General features: G+C 45.5%; 1 protein-coding gene across 2 annotated transcripts in view; it reads left to right on the forward strand.

The window, feature by feature from the left end:
* Positions 1 to 21,715, forward strand: part of CCDC158 (coiled-coil domain containing 158) — a 1,731,209-nt gene that overhangs the window by 1,232,534 nt on the left and 476,960 nt on the right. For both annotated transcript variants that reach the window (XM_029599728.1, XM_029599736.1), the window contains one exon: positions 10,958 to 11,158. In XM_029599728.1, the coding sequence (XP_029455588.1) occupies positions 10,958 to 11,158 (201 nt within the window). The remainder of the gene's footprint in view (positions 1 to 10,957; positions 11,159 to 21,715) is intronic.

Below are 21,715 nucleotides of genomic sequence, written 5' to 3' on the forward strand. Positions count from 1 at the left end.
TGGACCTAATCACCTCAGACCGGGGCAGACTCCTTCATCCCAACCTCCAAGCCCTGGCTCTCACAGTTTGGATGTCGACTGGGTGACTGTGCAGGCCCTGGGCCTTTCGGAAGGGGTATCAAGTATCATTCTGGAGTCCAGAAAACCCTCTATCAGGAAATCTTATTTATTTATTTTATTTATTTAAAAACTTTTCTATACTGTCGCTAAGTTATATACCATCGCAATGGTTTACAAATAGGCACATAGACTAAGGTAAGTAAATGTAGGATATTGTACATTCTAACAGGTGCCAATAAAGTTCGGTTACAATTTCATAAATAAAATCATTATTTGAGTAATGTTGGTCAAGTTCAGGTATATTATTGAGTTACTATCTCTTTGAGATATTACTTCTTAAATGTAGGATTGAGTAAATTCATTCTCATCTGCATTACCCTGTACTTTCATTCTCTACCCTCCACACTCTTTAGTGAAGGCTTTTTTAAAGAGCCATGTTTTTAAATTTTTCTTAAAAGTTTTGAGATTATTCTGTAATCTGAGTTCAGGGGGCATCGTGTTCCATAGTATGGGCCCAGCAATCTGAAGTGGAAGAGGTTTTAGGCTTGGTGCGAGGGACGCAGTCTGGATCTTTTCTCTTGCTCCCCACTGGCGCTCTTAGTCTACCTGTTGTTCCCCTCCGAATGTGGTCTGCAGACCACATCAAAGAGGGTTCACCTGAGTGCCATTGGGGCATACCATCGGGGTACAGATGGTACCGCAATCTCTTCTAATCTGCTTGTGGGGGGGTTTATGAGGAGCTTATGACAACTAAAGCCCCCCACTCACCCACCGGCGGTTTCCTGGGATCTCAACGTCGTTCTTTTGCAATTCATGAAATCTCCGTTTCAGCCATTGCGATATTGCGACCTGAAGTACCTTTCCTGGAAGGTAATCTTCTTGGTCACGATTATATCAGTTGACAGGGTCAGTGACATGCAAGCTCTGGTGTCGTACCCACCTTATACAAAATTTTGTTACGACAAGGTGGTCCTGCAGATGCACCCGAAGTTCCTTCCCAAGGTGGTTTCAGAGTTCCAGCTCAACCAGTTCATTGTATTGCCTTCTTTTTTCCCAAAGCCTAATGCTCACCATGGTGAGCAGGCCCTCCACACTCTAGATTGCAAGAGGGCGCTGGCCTTTTTCTTGGAATGGACGGAGACTCACCACCTATCCACTCAACTTTTTGTCTCCTTTGACAAAAACAGATTGGGATCACTGTCTCTAAGCAGACCATATCCCATTGGATTGCAGACTGTATTGCCTTCAGCTAGGCACAGGCGGGCTTACAGCTTGACAGTCACATCAACACTCACTCAGTATGGGCCATGTCAGGCTCGGTGGCTCACTTGCATGCAGTTCCCATTCACAAAATTTGCAGAACGGCGACCTGGAGTTCCCTCCACTCATTCGTCTCACATTATTGCCTGGACAAGGATAGCCAGCGGGACAGTCATTTCAATGAGTCCATCTGCCATAATCTCTTTCAGTCATGAAAACCCAACTCTTCCTCCATGGCCTCTGTCCTTGGGTGCAGGCCTACTCCTATGATTAGTGCAGCACTAGTTGTTGTGCATGTTGACACTTGTCCTATGCTGCACATGGTGGGAGCGGCCTGTAGCTACTTAATCACTTATGAGTGAAGACTACCATCCTGGTTGTCTTTGGAGAAAGCAGAGTTGCTTACCTGTAACAGGTGTTCTCCAAGGACAGCAGGATGTTAGTCCTCACAAAACCCGCCTGCCACCCCGCGAAGTTGGGTTTGACGGTTTGTCTCAGTTTGTTATTTTATTTTTTTGTGAACTCTATGGTATAAGACTGAAGAGGGACCCCACATGGATGTGAGGTTAGTGGCATGTTGGGCATGCTCAGTGTGCCAGTCAAAGTTTTCGTGCCGGGCTCCATCTGATGATGTCACCCATGTGTGAGGACTAATATCCTGCTGTTCTTGGAGAACACCTGTTACAGGAAAGCAACTCTGCTTTGTCCTCCTTCCAGTCATTAATTCAAATTTGTTCATGTTATGATCATTATTGCCAAGTGGCCCCACCACCATTACCTCTCTCACCAAATCCTGTGCTCTACTAAGAATTAGATCTAAAATAGGTGGCTCTCTCGTCTGTTCCTGAACTAATTGCTCCATAAAACTCTTATTTATTCCATCCAGGAACTTTATCTCTCTAGCATATTCTGATGTTACATTTACCCAGTCAATATTGGGGTAATTTTCCCATTATTACTGAACTACCAATTTGGTTAGCTTCCCAAATTTCTCTTAGCATTTCATCGTCCATCTCATCAGTTTGTCCAGGGGAATGGTAGTATACTCCTTTCACTATACACTTCCACAATATTCAAGAGATTTCTACCCATAAAGATTCGATTTTGCATTTAGTCTCTTGCAGGATCCTTATCCTGTTGGACTCTATGCCACCCTGAACATAAAGCACGACCCCCCTCCCATACACACACACCAAATTGCTCCTCTCTATCATTACAATATAATTTCTACCCTTGTATAGCACTATCCCATTTATTATCTTCCTTCCATCATGTCTCTGAGATGACAATTAAATCTATCTCTTCAATCCTTTTGTGGATTACAAACTAGTTAAAAGACAGACAACAGAGATTAGAATTAAATGGTCAATTTTCTCAGTGGAAAAGGGTAAACAGTGGAGTGCCTCAGGGATCTGTACTTGGACCAGTGCTTTTCAATATATATATATAAATGATCTGGAAAGGAATACGACGAGTGAGGTTATCAAATTTACAGACGATACAAAATTATTCAGAGTAGTTAAATCACAAGTGAATTGTGATACATTACAGGAGGACCTTGCAAGACTGGAAGATTGGGCATCTAAATGGCAGATGAAATTTAATGTGGACAAGTGCAAGGTGTTGAATATAGGGAAAAATAACCCTTGCTATAGTTATACAATGTTAAGTTCCATATTAGGAACTACCACCCAAGAAAAAGATCTAGGCATCATAGTGGATAATACTTTAAAATCGTCGATTCAGTGTGCTACAGCAGTCAAAAAAGCAAATAGAATGTTAGGAATTATTAGGAAGGGAATGGTTAATAGAACGGAAAATGTCATAATGCCTCTGTATCGCTCCATGGTGAGACCGCATCTTGAATACTGTTTACAATTCTGGTCGCCGCATCTCAAAAAAGATATAGTTGCGATGGAGAAGGTACAGAGAAGGGCAACCAAAATGATAAAGAGAATAGAACAGTTCCCCTATGAGGAAAGGCTGAAGAGGTTAGGGCTGTTCAGCTTGGAGAAGAGACGGCTGAGGGGGGATATGATAGAGGTCTTTAAGATCATGAGAGGTCTTGAACGAGTAGATGTGACTTGGTTATTTACACTTTCGAATAATAGAAGGACTAGGGGGCATTCCATGAAGTTAGCAAGTAGCACATTTAAGACTAATCGGAGAAAATTCTTTTTCACTCAACACACAATAAAGCTCTGGAATTTGTTGCCAGAGGATGTAGTTAGTGTAGTTAGTGTAGCTGGGTTCAAAAAAGGTTTGGATAAGTTCTTGGAGGAGGAGTCCATTAACGGCTATTAATCAAGTTCACTTAAGGAATGGCCTCTGCTATTACTGGCATCAGTAGCATGGGGTCTTCTTAGTGTTTGGGTACTTGACAGGTTCTTGTGGCCTGGTTTGGCCTTTGTTGGAAACAGGATGCTGGGCTTGATGGACCCTTGGTCTGACCCAGCATGGCAATTTCTTATGTTTCTTATGATTCCATGACCTGCAGGAGGTACCTGCATCCAGACCTTTCTCCTGGTAAGCAAACTTCCTTTTCCCGTCGATAGCAGGGCTGAATTAGCCATGCTGTCATGGGAGTCCCAAGCAGTTCAGCACACGTGTAGAAATGCGTGCATGGTGTTCATAAGTGGTAGTCGGGTGATGTTGTATGCAGCATACGTAGGATGGCTTGTCCCAATGTCGCATCCTTCGCTGATTGCTGATCTATGCAATAGTGGGATGTGAAGGCGTGTACTGAGGACCACGTAGCTGCTTTGCATATGTCAACTGGTGGGACATTTTGTAGATGTGCCAAAGAAGTGGTCACCGCACGTACCTGATGAGCGCATGGTCATGTCGGGAGTGGGAGATTTTGTTTGTTGTAGCAAAATTGAATACACTGTACAATCCAACTGGAGATTGTCCTTTTTGCTACCGGTTTCCCCGGTGTTTTTGGATCGAAAGAAACAAATAGCTGAGATAGTTTGTGTTTATTTTTAAAAGTCTGCAGAACTGAGTGTTCTGCAGACTTTTAAAGAGCTGACTGTTTGTTTTTAATACTAACTGAGTGCATTGTATTGAAACCCCCCCCCCCCCACCAAAAAAAAAAAAAACCCACAAAAAAGTAGCCAGAAGCTAGAAATAAGCTAGGAGCAGTATATACCATAGTAAAAAAGTTGAATAAGTTCAGCTCAGTTACTCACCTTGGAAAGGTGTTGAGGTAGTGTGATTGGGTTTGAATAGGAACCAACATTTGTTAATCAAGGGAGCAGTGAGTCACTCAGGCTGACTAACTGAAGTTAGACTGTTTGTATTTCCCAACCCTCCCACCCCTTGCCCACCCACCCCTAGCTCATCCCTTAATTTATAGGCAGGTGCCACTTTCACACAAAAAAAAAAAAATCAACAAAAACTTTAATGAGAATTCGATCAGACCCCGGTAGGCCACTACCAGACACATAGTGAATCCACTAATACATTTAAAGGAAGTTAGACACATTCCTACTCCCATAGCAACCTAAAACTTAACTAGGAACTGATCAAAATTGAGATGAAGGCAGCAGTCCAGCAGCAAGAGGGGGGCTTCCCAGTCTTTGCATCGAGTGTCACATGTATGATTTTTTACCCACCGGTGAGAAGTTGTACATGTGCATGCGATGCAAAGAGCTCCTGGCTCTCAAAGAACGAGTCCAATCTCTGGAGGCTAGAGTGGCAGACCTGGAGGAGCTGAGGCAGACAGAGAGGTATATAGATGAAACCTTCAGGGACATAGTAGCCAAGTCCCAACTTCAGACTGGCAGCCCTGGTGCTGCCTTGGAGGAAGAAGGTCTCATGATTGGAGAGCATCAATCTGGTGTAGCAGGAAAGGATCCTGTAGCAAGGACCTGCTCTCCAGGTGATGCACTGTCCTTTCGTACCGAGGATATCTCCCCAAGGCCTACTGCCCAGGAGGGAAGGGTTAGGTTGGCTGTCATAGTTGGTGATTCGATTATTAGGAAAGTAGACAGCTGGGTGGCTGGTGGGCATGAGGATCGCCTGGTAACATGCCTACCTGGTGCAAAGGTGGCAGACCTCACGCGTCACCTAGATAGGATTTTAGACAGTGGCGGGGAGGAGCCAGCTGTCATGGTACATGTGGGCACCAATGACATAGGAAAATGTGGGAGTGAGGTTCTGGAAGCCAAATGTAGGCTCTTAGGTAGAAAACTTAAATCCAGAACCTCCAGGGTAGCATTCTCCGAAATGCTCCCTGTTCCACATGCAGGTCACCAGAGGCAAGCAGAGCTCCAGAGTCTCAATGTGTGGATGAGACGATGGTGCAAGGAAGAGGGATTCAATTTTGTTAGGAACTGGGGAAACTTTTCGGGAAGGGGGAGTCTCTTCCGAAGGGATGGGCTCCACCTTAACCAGGGTGGAACCAGACTGCTGGCACTAACCTTTATAAAGGAGATAGAGCAGCTTTTAAACTAGAACAAAGGGGAAAGCCTACAGTCGCTCAGCAGCGCACGGTTCGGAGAGAGGTATCTTCAAAGGATACTAATGATGCATTAGAATTAGGGCATCCCGACAGTGAGGTTCCAATAATAAGAAAAGTAGTCCAAGTGCCTGTAACTAAAAACTCACCTGAGCTAAAAAATTCTAACTTATCCCTATCAATTAAAAAGCAGAATGAAAATACAAACAAAAAACAAACTTTGAAATGTTTGTATGCTAATGCCAGAAGTCTAAGAAGTAAGATGAGAGAATTAGAATGTATAGCAGTGAATGATGACATAGACTTAATTGGCATCTCAGAGACATGGTGGAAGGAGGACAACCAATGGGACAGTGCTATACCAGGGTACAAACTATATCGCAAAACAGAGAGGAGCACCCGGGAGGCGGTGTGGTGCTATATGTCCGGGATGGCATAGAGTCCAACAGGATAAACATCCTGCACGAGACTAAATGCACAATTGAATCTTTATGGGTAGAAATCCCTTGTGTGTCGGGGAAGACTATAGTGATAGGAGTATACTACCGTCCACCTGGTCAAGATGGTGAGACTGACAGTGAAATGCTAAGAGAAATTAGGGAAGCTAACCAAATTGATAGTGCATTAATAATGGAAGACTTCAATTACCTCAATATTGACTGGGTAAATGTATCATCGGGACATGCTAGAGAGATAAAGTTCCTGGATGGAATAAATGATAGCTTTATGGAGCAATTGGTTCAGGAACCAATGAGAGAGGGAGCAATTTTAGATCTAATTCTCAGTGGAGAACAGGATTTGGTGAGAGAGGTAATGGTGGTGGGACCGCTTGGCAATAGTGATCATAATATGATCAAATTTGATTTAATGACTGAAAGGGGGACAGTAAGCAAATCCACAGCTCTCGTGCTAAACTTTCAAAAGGGAAACTTTGATAAAATGAGAAAAATAGTTAGAAAAAAACTGGAAAGAGCAGCTACAAAAGTAAAAAGTGTGCAAGAGGCGTGGTCATTGTTAAAAAATACCATCCTAGAAGCACAATCCAGATGTATTCCACAAATTAAGAAAGGTGGAAAGAAGACAAAATGATTACCAGAATGGTTAAAAAGGGAGGTGAAAGAAGCTATTTTAGCCAAAAGATCTTCATTCAAAAATTGGAAGAAGGATCCAACAGAAGAAAATAGGATAATGCATAAACGTTTGCAAGTCAAATGTAAGACATTGATAAGACAGGCTAAGAGAAAATTTGAAAAGAAGTTGGCCGTAGAGGCAAAAACTCACAGTAAAAATGTTTTAAAATATATCCAAAGCAGAAAGCCTGTGAGGGAGTCAGTTGGACTGTTAGATGATCGAGGGGTTAAAGGGGCACTTAGAGAAGATAAGGCCATCGCGGAAAGATTAAATGATTTGTTTTCATCAGTGTTTACTGAAGAGGATGTTGGGGAGGTACCCATACTGGAGAAAGTTTTCATGGGTAATGATTCAGATGGACTGAACCAAATCATGGTGAACCTAGAAGATGTGGTAGACCTGATTGACAAACCTAAGAGTAGTAAATCACCTGGACCGGATGGTATATACCCCCGAGTTCTGAAGGAACTAAAAAATGAAATTTCAGACCTATTAATAAAAATTTGTAACCTGTCATTAAAATCATCCATTGTACCTGAAGACTGGAGGATAGCTAAAGTAACCACCATATTTTAAAAGGGCTCCAGGGGTTATCTGGGAAACTACAGACCGGTTAGCCTGACTTCAGTGCCAGGAAAAATAGTGGAAAGTGTTCTAAACATCAGAATCACAGAACTTATAGAAAGACATGGTTTAATGGAACAAAGTCAGCATGGCTTTACCCAAGGCAAGTCTTGCCTCACAAATCTGCTTCACCTTTTTGAAGGCGTTAATAAACATGTGGATAAAGGTGAACTGGTAGATGTAGTGTACTTGGATTTTCAGAAGGCATTTGACAAGGTTCCTCATGAGAGGCTTCTAGGAAAAGTAAAAAGTCATGGGATAGGTGGCGATGTCCGTTCATGGATTACAAACTGGCTAAAAGACAGGAAACAGAGAGTAGGACTAAATGGACAATTTTCTCAGTGGAAGGGTGTGAGCAGTGGAGTGCCTCAGGGATCTGTATTGGGACCCTTACTTTTCAATATATTTATAAATGATCTGGAAAGAAATACGACAAGTGAGGTAATCAAATTTGCAGATGATACAAAATTGTTCAGAGTAGTTAAATCACAAGCAGATTGTGATAAATTGCAGGAAGACCTTGTGAGACTGGAAAATTGGGCATCCAAATGGCAGATGGAATTTAATGTGGATAAGTGCTAGGTGATGCATATAGGGAAAAATAACCCATGCTATAATTACACAATGTTAGGTTCCATATTAGGTGCTACAACCCAAGAAAGAGATCTAGGCGTCATAGTGGATAACACATTGAAATACTCAGTTCAGTATGCTGCGGCAGTCAAAAAAGCTAACAGAGTGTTGGGAATTATTAGAAAGGGAATGGTGAATAAAATGGAAAATGTCATAATGCCTCTGGTGAGACCATGGTCATGATATCGATGGACCATGGTCATGCCTCTGGCGAGACCATGGTGAGACCATGGTCTCACCAGATGACCATGGTGAGACCGTACCTTGAATACTGTGTACAATTCTGGTCACCGCATCTCAAAAAAGATATAATTGCAATGGAGAAGGTACAGAGAAGGGCGACCAAAATGATAAAGGGAATGGAACAGCTCCCCTATGAGGAAAGACTAAAGAGGTTAGGACTTTTCAACTTGGAGAAGAGACGGCTGAGGGGGATATGATAGAGGTGTTTAAAATCATGAGAGGTCTAGAACGGGTAGATGTGAATCGGTTTTTTACTCTTTCAGATAATAGAAAGATAGGGACGGCTGAGGGGGATATGATAGAGGTGTTTAAAATCATGAGAGTTCTAGAACGGGTAGATGTGAATCGGTTTTTTACTCTTTCAGATAATAGAAAGATAGGGGGCACTCCATGAAGTTAGCATGTGGCACATTTAAAACTAATCGGAGAAAGTTCTTTTTCACTCAACGCACAATTAAACTCTGGAATTTGTTGCCAGAAGATGTGATTAGTGCAGTTAGTATAGCTGTGTTTAAAATAGGATTGGATAAGTTCTTGGAGGAGAAGTCCATTACCTGCTATTAATTAAGTTGACTTAGATAATAACCACCGCTATTACTAGCAACGGTAACATGGAATAGACTTAGTTTTTGGGTACTTGCCAGGTTCTTATGGCCTGGATTGGTCACTGTTGGAAACAGGATGCTTGGCTTGATGGACCCTTGGTCTGACCCAGTATGGCATGTTCTTATGTTCTTATCTCATGGCCACGTCCATTGAAGATATTTACAAAGCTGCTACTTGGTTATCTATGCACTCCTCTTGGTCCCACTGCTGTCTGGACATCATGTCCCAAATAACTTTGGAAAAGCAGTTCTGCACAGCTTATTCTCCCAGTAATCTACTTTACACTTAGTGGGGATGGGTTGTGTATAGTAAGTGTGCTGTGTGACCCTCAGTTTGGGACTCTCCATGTGAATTTGCTAATTCATGCTTGCATGAAGAAGGAGAACATAAATTTGCTTACCCATAAACAATATTTTCTATAGAAAGTGAGATGAATTAGCCATTCTTAATATCTGCCCACCTCCCCGGAATGTCAACTAGATTGCCAAAACTTAAGGTCTGGAAGAGGCTCATGAGGCAATGTGGGAATTCCTATGTAAGCTCAGTAAAATCGTACTGAGCTTTGTGAAATGGTTATGAATTGGTGCCATTGGATGAACTCACCCAAGCATAATGGCTAATTCATCCTGCTGTCTACAAAGAACCTTGTTTACAGGTAAGCAAAATTGTTTTGTTGAACAGTCAACATTTCTCCCAGTCTCATTGAGAGACCTCTGTTGTTTTTTTGAAGTCATCTTCGGTCTCATAGTTTCCTTCCACAACAGTTTCCGTAACCCATAGCTACTGATCTTGGAGGAAAGACCTGATTGTGATAGTGTCTTGGTGCGAAACTGTTTCCAGTTTCCAGTGATGGACCAAACGGTGCTCTGGAGGTATTCAAACGTATTGAAATGTTCTTCTAGCTTTCCCCAATCTACACCTTTGAATAATGTTATTCCAAAGTTCTTTTGGTGGCTCCTTGTTCAGCATGTTGTGACCTTTGCTTCAATTTTACTTCAGACAAAAAAAACAGCTTTATTACTGTTCATATTTTATACTGTCTATGTTTCTAAACTATCTAAATTGCCTTGGTCTCCCCAGGAAGGATGATATAGAAATACAAATAAATAAATAAAGTAGATATAAGGGAAACATTATGTGGCCACTGTTCAACAACTGGAGAACTAAACTCTGGGTGAATATAGACCCTAATGAACATAGTCCAGTTTTGAATTTTGTAACCGCTTTGCTTTTGTGGTTGTGGGTGATTGTTACAATGCGAATTCTTGCTATTATTCTGAAAACTTTGCTCTGGTATAAGTCTGAAACTTAAAATTACTCAGCTTTTTTTGCACTTTTATTTTCCATCTGAGAAAAAAACAGAAATTACTACTTTTTACAGCTGTGAGCATTTCTTGACTATGGTAAAGCGTTGATGTTTGAAGCTGCTTTGCTTCTGTGAGAAATTTTGTTATAAAACAAACCCCCAATAGCCTAAAATAGTGATTCCTAAAACTGTACTGGAGTGGAGGACCCCCAGCCAGTCAGGCTTTCAGGATATCCGCAATGAATATTCATAAGATACATTTGCGAGCACTGCCTCCATGGTATGCAAATTTTATCTCATGCATATTCATTGCGGATATCCTGAAAACCTGACTGGCTGGGGGTTTCCCAGGACAGGTTTAGTAACCTCTGGTTTTTTATATGCTGTGAATTTATAGAGTGACTATGATGCACTGCACCTTGGCATGCTGCACAATGAAGTTTTATGGATACGAATAAAGTTAGATTTATTTTAATGAAACTATATTAGCATTGCTCAATAGAGTAGAAAGTAATAGTTTTCAAGCTGTCCATAACTTTGCATTTCCTTGCTTTTACATTTTTATTATAGCCATTTTACTACTTTTAAATAATATTTATGATTATGTAATAATTCTTGTTTTTTTCTTTTAGAAAGCTTCAATTCTTCAAAATAATGAGACCTTAGAGAAAGTGACATGGCTTACTTCCCAGCTAAATTCAACTAAAGAGATTCTGAGCAAAACCACTAATGAACTCACTGCCAGGAAGAAGGACCTGGAGAAAGCTGAGAAAGCCGTTGCAGATTTGACCTCTTACATGGAAGAAATGAGAATCAGTGAGGCAAACAGAAAGGTATATAGAAGAGACCTATAGGGACACAGTAAAGTTCCTCCCCCACTCTTGCAATACAGGTACTGCTTTAGAGGAGTAAATTCACCTGAAAGGAAACTATTACCTTGGATTAATAGAAGTGATCATGTATCTGGGTCCTGCCTTGTAAGCTGGGGTGGGCATAATATGGCCTGTGGCCCATATGACTCATAAGTGTCATATGGGCCACAGGCCCCTCACTGAATTCATTGCCAAATACCTAAAATTAGACTCCCCAGCCATCATCCTAGGCGATTTCAATCTTCACGTCGACTCGATCCCTCTCTCGCCTATCTGCGAAGCCATTCTAAACTCACTGGACGCCATGGCCTTCAAGCAATTTATCAACACCCCCACCCACAAAGCTGGTCACACCCTTGACTTCATCTTCATTAACTCCTTCTTTCAACCCACAGAACCCCCCTCATGTTCACGAGTCCCTTGGTCTGATCACTCCCTTTCAAAATCTTAACTCTTCTTAAACAGAACCCCTACCCCTCCATCCAACTACAGCCCTGTCATTCAATACAGAAAATCATGCAACCAAGAAGATCTCATCTCCTCATTTAACGCAGCCATAGTTGACCTTGACTGCTCTAGTCCAGACCTTGCCCTTAAAACCTGGTCTAAAATCAACTCCACGATTGCCAACAAGCTGTGCCCCCTTGTATCCAAACCAATTAACCCTCACTCACATAACAAGAAACCCTGGTACACCGCTGAACTCAAAAACTCAAGCGCACCCTAAGGAATGCTGAGAAATTTTGGCAAAATAATCCTTCCCCTACCCTACTTGCCGCCTACAAATCCACTCTTCACAAATACAGAACTGCTCTCCAAAAAACCAAACAGGATTTCTAACCAACAAGATCCACAACTTCCTCTATGGTCCCAAAGTTCTGTTCTCATATGTATCTGAGCTCACCAAACCACTCACCCCTCCCCCAATTAACACTGACTCCGAAACCAAATGTAACACCCTCACCAAATACTTTAACCACAAAATTTCCAACATTATGGTGAACCTTCCACCACCTGACCCTAAACTCCACATCCCCTCAGTCACCATCAACACTTCTATCACTACCTTTGACACCATATCCGCCTCCAAAACTGAAACCCTCATTAAGAAAATAAAACCTGCAGCCCACCCCTCTGACCACATTCTGCCCAACACCCTCAAAGCGATCTCCTCCACCATTGCCAAACCAATATCCGACATCATAAACTCCTCCCTCACCCACGGAACCATCCCAGACATTCTAAAGTCAAACCGATTCTAAAAAAACCCAACCTATCCCCCACTGAGCCCGCCAACTTCAGACCCATCTCCAATCTCCCCTTCATAGCTAAACTCTAGGGGTGTGAATCATGTGATCCATTGTCTTAACGATCGATTTTGGCTGGGGGGGGGGGAGGGAAATCTGATCGTCGTGTTGTTTTTTTGTTTTTTTTTAAATCGTTAAAATCGTAAATCGGGGGAGGGCGGGAAAACCAGCACACCAAAACAACCCTAAAACCCCACCCCGAACCTTTAAAACAAAATCTCCCACCCTCCCGAACCCCCCCAAAATGTTTTAAATTACCTGGGGTCCAGTGGGGGGGGGGGTGTCCCGGCGCGATCTCCAGCTCTCTGGCCACGGCTGCGTTGAGAAATGGCGCCGGTGGCCCTTTGCCCTTATCATGTGACAGGGAAAAGGTAGCGCCGGCGCCATTTTGGTTCCTGGCTCCCGACGTCACGCGTGCAGGACATCGCTCCCGGACCCCCGCTGGAACCTCAGGGACTTTTGGCCAGCTTGAGGGGGCCTCCTGACCCCCACAAGACTTGCCAAAAGTCCAGCGGGGGTCCGGGAGCAACCTCCTGCACTCGGACCGTCGGCTGCCAGTATTCAAAATGGCGCCGATAGCCTTTGCCCTAACTATGTCACAGGGGCTACCGGTACCATTGGTCAGCCCCTGTCACTTGGTAGGAGCACAAGATGGCGGCCATCCAGTGCTCCTACCATGTGACAGGGTCCGGCCAATGGCACGGATACCCTGTCACATGGTAAGGGCAAAGGGCCATTGGCGCCATTTTGATTAGTGGCAGCCGACGGCCCGGGAGTGGGAGATTGCTCCAGGGACCCCCACTGGACCACAAGGTACCTGTAAAAGTTTTTTGGGGGGGGGGGTTGGGAGGGTGGGGGAAGCTAAGGGATTTGTTTTAATGGGTCGGGGAGGGTTTAGGGGTTATTTTTGTGTGCCGTTTTTCCCGCCCTCCCCCCAAATAATAAGAGAACCCCCATGATCAATATTGTGGGGTTTTCCTATCGTTTTGGGGGAGCCCCCAATTTCTGACGATTTTGAAAATATCCTCCGATATTTTCAATCATACGAAGCCCGATTCACATCCCTATTACAGAGAGAATAGGTGGGACAGTGCTTTTTCTCCTCATACTCATCACGAAAACGAGGGGTGGCTATACTAATTCATAAACAATTGCCTTTCCAATCAGAAAGAGTATGGCATGACCCCAAAGGCCGCTACGTCATTGTCCAGGGATTGTATAACCAGCAAAGAGTGGCCTTATGTAACATATATACTCCTAATGTTTATCAGCATGAGTTTTTTACACACCTCCTGGGGATTCTGGGTGAACTTTCTGACTGTGCGTTGCTGGTGGGAGGAGACTTCAATATGGTAGCCAATAAGCTGGATGACTGCAAACCTCCTAAACCCATAGAACCCAGTGATATCCATAAGGGCCCCAACTTTTTGTTCCAGGAATTGTGCCTGCTGGATATATGGATAGCGTTACACCCTGGAGAAGAGGATTACACCTTCTTTTCTCATCCCCATGGGTCTTATTCTGGATTAGATTATTTTTTGATCTCGGAGCTCCTGTTCCCCAGGGCGACAACCGCCACCATAGGCACAATTGCCCTATTGGACCATGCGCCGGTATCTGTAACTGTATTACTTGGGCGAACCCCTAAACCCCCCTTCTCTTGGCGCATGTCCCCGGGTTTGTTCTTGGATAAGGAGTTCTCCCGCTTTCTCATCGAATGCTGGGAAGAATATATGCTTTTTAATACTACTCTTGACATTATACCACGGGTTATATGGGAGGCCGGAAAGGTAGTTATGAAGGGGCACATTATAGCCTATGTTGCTACCCAGAATAAGAAGCGTAATGCCACAATCCTTAAGTTAACAGAAGAACTGAAACAAGCCCAGCTCAGGCATATCAAAACAATGTCAGAGACTAGTAAACGTGACGTAAAAGAAATATGGGAAACTCTGCATGCGCCCAGTGAGTTTCCAAATCTATGAGATACTATAAATATCAGCTGTACCGCTATGGTAATCAGCCCAGTAAACTGTTAGCTAGTTTGGTTAGAGCACGTGGCCCCAAATCTCTCATTACCAGTATCAAAGATAAAAATGGGGCCTGTCAGACAACTCCCACAGCCATTGCAGACTGCTTCCTTGACTATTACAGTGGGCTTTATGGGGAAAAGGCTAGCCATCTACCCTCAAGAGAGACTTTCTTTTCTACGTTTCCTTGGCCAAAGCTCATTGAGGCGCAGCTTCTCTCGTTAAGTATGCCCATAACTGATTCTGAAATCCATGCCATCATACATGGCCTAAAAACGGGAAAGGCCGCTGGCCTGGATGGACTTGGACCAGAATTTTACAAGATTTTGAAATTCCCAATTATGCCTGCGCTATGGCCATATTACAATAGCCTAGTCCAGGGGGCCTCGGTTAATCCCATGGAAAATCAATCTACTATAGTATTACTCCCCAAACCTGGGAAAGATCTACAAGAAGAGGGATCATACAGGCCCATAACCCTAATCAATGGGGATTTAAAAATACTAGCAGCAGTATTGGCGGCCAGATTTAATTCCCTACTGCCTTCAGTAATTCATGGAGACCAAACAGGCTTTATTAAAGGGCGACAGGGAGTTAAAGAACATAAGAACATAAGAAATTGCCATGCTGGCACAGACCAAGGGTCCATCAAGCCCAGCATCCTGTTTCCAACAGAGGCCAAAAACCAGGCCACAAGAACCTGGCAATTACCCAAACATGTGTGGTGACTGATGGGTGGTGACTGATTGGTCTTTTAAGTTTTCACCCACAGACTGAGGCCCTGGTTCTAAGCACGGATGCAGAGAAGGCCTTTGATTCCCTCTCGTGGGACTACTTGTTCTGGGCTCTACAAGCTTATTAGGGATGTGAATCGTTTTAGGACGATTAAAATTATCGTCCGATAATTTTAATATCGTCTTAAACCGTTATGGAACACAATACAATAGAGATTCTAACGATTTATCGTTATAAATCGTTAGAATCGTGAGCCGGCACACTAAAACCCCCTAAAACCCACCCCCGACCCTTTAAATTAAATCCCCCACCCTCCCGAACCCCCCCCAAATGAGTTAAATAACCTGCGGGTCCAGCGGCGGTCCGGAACGGCAGCGGTCCAGAACGGGCTCTTGCTCCTCAATCTTGTTGTCTTCAGCCGGCGCCATTTTCCAAAATGGCGGCGAAAAATGGCGGCGGCCATAGACGAACACGATTGGACGGCAGGAGGTCCTTCCGGACCCCCGCTGGACTTTTGGCAAGTCTCGTGGGGGTCAGGAGGCCCCCCACAAGCTGGCCAAAAGTTCCTGGAGGTCCAGCGGGGGACAGGGAGCGATTTCCCGCCGCGAATCGTTTTCGTACGGAAAATGGCGCCGGCCATACGCGTATGGCCGGCGCCATTTTCCGTATGGAAAATGGCGCCGGCAGGAGATCGACTGCAGGAGGTTGTTCAGCGAGGCGCCGGAACCCTCGCTGAACGACCTCCTGCAGTCGATCTCCTGCCGGCGCCATTTTCCGTACGAAAACGATTCGCGGCGGGAAATCGCTCCCTGACCCCCGCTGGACCTCCAGGAACTTTTGGCCAGCTTGTGGGGGGCCTCCTGACCCCCACGAGACTTGCCAAAAGTCCAGCGGGGGTCCGGAAGGACCTCCTGCCGTCCAATCGTGTTCGTCTATGGCCGCCGCCATTTTTCGCCGCCATTTGGAAAATGGCGCCGGCTGAAGACAACAAGATTGAGGAGCAGGAGCCCGTTCCGGACCGCTGCCGTTCCGGACCGCCGCTGGACCCGCAGGTTATTTAAGTCATTTGAGGGGGGTTCGGGAGGGTGGGGGATTTAATTTAAAGGGTCGGGGGTGGGTTTTAGGGGGTTTTAATGTGCCGGTTTTGCGATTTTTCATGATTTTTCACGATTTTTCACGATATTTTACCCCCCCAAACGGCAACAATACGATTTCCTCCCCCTCCCAGCCGAAATCGATCGTTAAGACGATCGAGGACACGATTCACATCCCTAAAGCTTATGGTATAACGGGCTCTTTTCTATCTTGGCTGCAAGTACTGTATGCTAATCCCAGTGCCAGGTTACTTATTAATGGTACCCTGTTGGAGTCCTTCTCTATTCTATGTGGGGTCCGTCAGGGATGCCCCCTGTCCACCCTTTTATTTGTGCTAGCGCTGGAACCTCTGGCTATTAAGCTGTGCTTGGAGGATAGGTTCCAAGGCCTCCACATCGGCCATCATCAGATGAAGTTAGCGATATTCGCTGATGACACCCTGCTGTTTGTGGGGCAACCCCGGACTAGCGTCCCTGTTATTATTCACTATTTTAATGTATTTCAATCCATAGCGGGCCTGACCATCAACTTTTCCAAGTCGGAGGTGCTAGCCCTCGACCCTGGACTGCAACAACATTGGCCGGGAGGGTTCTCGTTTACATGGGCTCAGAATAAAATGAAATACTTGGGGGTTTGGATCTCGCGTGATCCTCTAGATCTTTATGCCTTGAATATAAAAAGCACACTGGCAGAGTTGGATGCCCAACTCAAAGCATGGCGCTACCTACCTCTTTCCCTCTTGGGCAGAAGTGCTTTCCTTAAGATGGTGCTCATGCCTAAGCTACTTTATAAGTTACACATGTTGCCCTGTTGGCTCACTGGTAGAGACATACAATGGTTGCAGTCTTCATTCCAAAAATTCCTTTGGGCGGGGAAAACGAGATTACGTTATCAAGTGTTGACGCACCAGCGAGGGGAGGGGGGCCTTGGACTGCCAGATGTCCGGATATATAATGCAGCCTGCCAACTTCGCTATGTGGGGGAGTGGCTCCTTGACGAATATGCATACTGTGATGATGGGCTGGGTATAAGCATGGTTGCCCCCTGGTCCCCTCTGTATATAATGCAGGCCAGTACCAGGGCATATCGAGCCTTAGCTATTCCTCGCAGCTTGGTGCAGCAATGTCGACAGGCTTGGCGATGGATATAGACACGGGGAGGAGTGGATGGCCTTACCTCTCTCTTCATGCCCTTATTAGGTAACCCGGATTTTCCCCCAGGCCGAGCCAACCATTTCCTTTTTGACGCTTGGCTACAAAAAGGTTTGGCATTCATCTTTCACTTCTATGCCAATGACTTGCCGGTAGCGAAAGACTTTGCATCTTTGGCCAGAGACTATGATTTGCCATCTAAACATTGCTATGCGTACTTGCAGACACGTCATTACCTCCAATCCTTTCGCAGGACTGAGGAGTCCTATCGCCGAGAGTCCGCTTTTACACAACACTTTTTTAATGGGGCCCTAAAGTGTAATACTATCAAAGGCTGGTGCGAGTTCGGCAGAACATATCGCTCTGTACCTGATATGGATTCTTTGGTCCGGTACTGGACTGAGGCGTGGGCAATAGATATCCCCATTAATTACTTGCTTTCTTGTTTTAAGCTTATGCCTAAAAGCCTACCAGACCTATCTCTTCAAGAACTACAATTTAAGATCCTACACCACATCGTCTGCGATGATGTTCGCCGTTGCCGTATGGGGAAATTGCCATCTCCTAAGTGTATTAAATGTTACCAAGAGACGGGCACTTTGACACACAGGTTGTTTGTCTGCCCTGTCCTGCGACCATTTTGGACTAAAGTGCTTGAAGTGGTCGCTCGGTGCACAGGCTCCTCTATTGGCTGGACGGGCAAATTGCTTCTTTCTGGTTTACGAGGTGCTCTCCCCTCTTATAAGTTATCTTTGGACAAGTTCGGCCATACTGCAGTGCTATTGGCATGTCGCACGATTTTGGCTGACTGGATAACGCCGGGCACGTCGCCCAACCTGCGGGCCTGGTATGGATGGCTTGCTTCCTCAATGTAAATGGAATGGTTAGCTGCATTGAACAGCGAGAGAGAACAGGATTTGATCTACAAGTCTTGCTAGGCCACTTGTTATACTCTACTTCTGTTGGAAATTCAATCCACTCTATTTGCTACTGGATATCACCCTTCGTGGAATTGATTTGATCTCCCACGCCGTTTGGACTGCTCTATACACTGGTGCTTGATGTACAGTCAATGTGTAATATGGCGAGGTATAGACTTTAAAGGACGTTCGATATTTACCCTCTGGTTTAGATTTTTAAAAAATGCGCGTTCGCGTACTTTTGTTGGCGCACCAGTCGCAAACAAAAGTACGCTGGATTTTATAAGATACACGCGTAGCCGCGCGTATCTTATAAAATCCTGGATCGGCGCACACAAGGCTGCCAATTTTGGGCAGCCGGCGCGCGCCGAGCCACGCAGCCTGCCTCCATTCCCTCCGAGGCCGCTCCGAAATCGGAGCGGCCTCGGAGGGAACTCTCTTTCGCCCTCTCCTCACCTTCCCCTCCCTTCCTCTACCTAAGCCACCCCCCAGCCCTATCTAAACCCCCCCCCTACCTTTGTCCACGGATTTACGCCTCCCGGAGGGAGACGTAAATCCACGCGTGCCAGCGGGCTGCTGGCACGCCGAGACGCGACCCGGGGGCGGTTCCGGAGGGCGCGGCCACGCCCCCGGACTGCCCCGGGCCAAAACCACGCCCCCGAGCCCGCCCCCGAAACGCCGCATCCCGCCCCCCAAAACGCTGCATCGATCGGCCCTGCCCCCGACACGCCCCCGGCACGCCCCCGGCAAAACCCCCCGGGACTTACGCGAGTCCCAGGGCTCTGCGCGCGCCGGCAGGCCTATGGAAAATAGGCGCGCCGGCGCGTAAGGCCCTGCTCGCGTAAATCCGGGCGGATTTACAACTCAGGGTGTTGTTAAAGTTGGTTCCAATAATCAAGGGGAATACTCTCGTATTGCAAAGCTGCATAAATCTTTGGCTTTTATTGTACCTTCCCCTTCCCCAAGATACAGTTTTGGTTGTACCTGCGTTGCTCATTAATAAAAATGATTTTGACAAAAAAAAAAAAAAGTTTCAGGCTTCCCCATGGTAGACCTTGGTAGAAGGCATTACATTAATCAACCCGATTAATTATATAAGCATGTATAACTATAGTAAAGTCTCCACTTTTCAGGAAGGGGCAAAGATGACAGATTTGCAACAACTGCCAAAATTTATTTCTCACCATGTCTGAGATCTGAGCCTGCATAGTCAATTGTAGGGATGTGAATCGTGTCCTCGATCGTCTTAACGATCGATTTCGGCTGGGAGGGGGAGGGAATCGTATTGTTGCCGTTTGGGGGGGTAAAATATCGTGAAAAATCGTGAAAAATCTAAAAATTGAAAAATCGCAAAACCGGCACATTAAAACCCCCTAAAACCCACCCCCGACCCTTTAAATTAAATCCCCCACCCTCCCGAACCCCCCTCAAATGACTTAAATAACCTGCGGGTCCAGCGGCGGTCCGGAACGGCAGCGGTCCGGAACGGGCTCCTGCTCCTCAATCTTGTTGTCTTCAGCCGGCGCCATTTTCCAAAATGGCGGCGAAAAATGGCGGCGGCCATAGACGAACACGATTGGACGGCAGGAGGTCCTTCCGGACCCCCGCTGGACTTTTGGCAAGTCTCGTGGGGGTCAGGAGGCCCCCCCACAAGCTGGCCAAAAGTTCCTGGAGGTCCAGCGGGGGTCAGGGAGCGATTTCCCGCCGCGAATCGTTTTCGTACGGAAAATGGCGCCGGCAGGAGATCGACTGCAGGAGGTCGTTCAGCGAGGGTTCCGGCGCCTCGCTGAACAACCTCCTGCAGTCGATCTCCTGCCGGCGCCATTTTCCGTACGAAAACGATTCGCGGCGGGAAATCGCTCCCTGACCCCCGCTGGACCTCCAGGAACTTTTGGCCAGCTTGTGGGGGGCCTCCTGACCCCCACGAGACTTGCCAAAAGTCCAGCGGGGGTCCGGAAGGACCTCCTGCCGTCCAATCGTGTTCGTCTATGGCCGCCGCCATTTTTCGCCGCCATTTTGGAAAATGGCGCCGGCTGAAGACAACAAGATTGAGGAGCAGGAGCCCGTTCCGGACCGCTGCCGTTCTGGACCGCCGCTGGACCCGCAGGTTATTTAACTCATTTGGGGGGGGTTCGGGAGGGTGGGGGATTTAATTTAAAGGGTCGGGGGTGGGTTTTAGGGGGTTTTAGTGTGCCGGCTCACGATTCTAACGATTTATAACGATAAATCGTTAGAATCTCTATTGTATTGTGTTCCATAACGGTTTAAGACGATATTAAAATTATCGGACGATAATTTTAATCGTCCTAAAACGATTCACATCCCTAGTCAATTGTGTATCCAGTTTGAACCCCAAACTATGGACTACATCCTTTAGTTTTAATTCCATTCCAGAAATAAAATGAAAACAGTCAGCAAACTATGTTGCCTGCTTAACCATAAAAGTTTTGATATTGAAGGATTAAGCTTTAGTTTGTTTTCCTTACGCCAACTCTCCACAGCTTTAAGACAGGCCTTAAGATTTGGCACACCAAAACCCTTATCCTTATTCAAATTATTTAGTAACTGAATATCATCCACAAATAAATAACTCTACACTTAAAAACCCTTAATCACATATAACAAAGGCTACAGATAGACATTAAATATGACCAGTGATAAAATGAATCCTGTGAAACTCTGCAAGTGACCCAGCGCACCGACAAATGCCAATTCTCCCGGGAGATCTGTTGGGCCCTATTGGCAGGAAAGGAACCAAACCACTCCAGAACAGATTCACCCACTCCAAAGATTTCAAAACATTGCAACATCAAAATATGGTTGTCAATGTTGAATGGGAGATCAGGTCAAAGGGGACTAATACCAAATCTCTCCCCCTGTTTGCCTGCATGTGCATTTCATCAACCATAGCCAACTACATGGTTTCAGTGGCATATCCTGTTTGCTGACAACTCTTGGGATTTCACCCTGAGATTCAGGGGAATGTAAATTAGTTGCAGGGGAAACACTAGAAATCTCAGGGCCTCTCTGTATACAATTTAGCCCCTTCCCTTCCTCAGTAAGCTTGCAGAGAACAGGAGAATGAGGGTGAATCTGGAGCAGGCACTGCAAGCAGCATGTGGGAAGAAACTGGAGAGGGTCTGCAACACACAAAAACTCAGTCTGCAGCTGTGATTCTAGGACCTGGAACTCACTCAGCTAAGGGTAGCGTGAGGATACATTAGACATGGAGCTGTAATTTATAGGGACTATGAGCAAAGAGGGTGTTGGAGTCAAGGAA

This window comes from Rhinatrema bivittatum, chromosome 1 (genome assembly GCF_901001135.1).
Source record: "Rhinatrema bivittatum chromosome 1, aRhiBiv1.1, whole genome shotgun sequence".
Lineage (NCBI taxonomy): Eukaryota > Metazoa > Chordata > Amphibia > Gymnophiona > Rhinatrematidae > Rhinatrema > Rhinatrema bivittatum.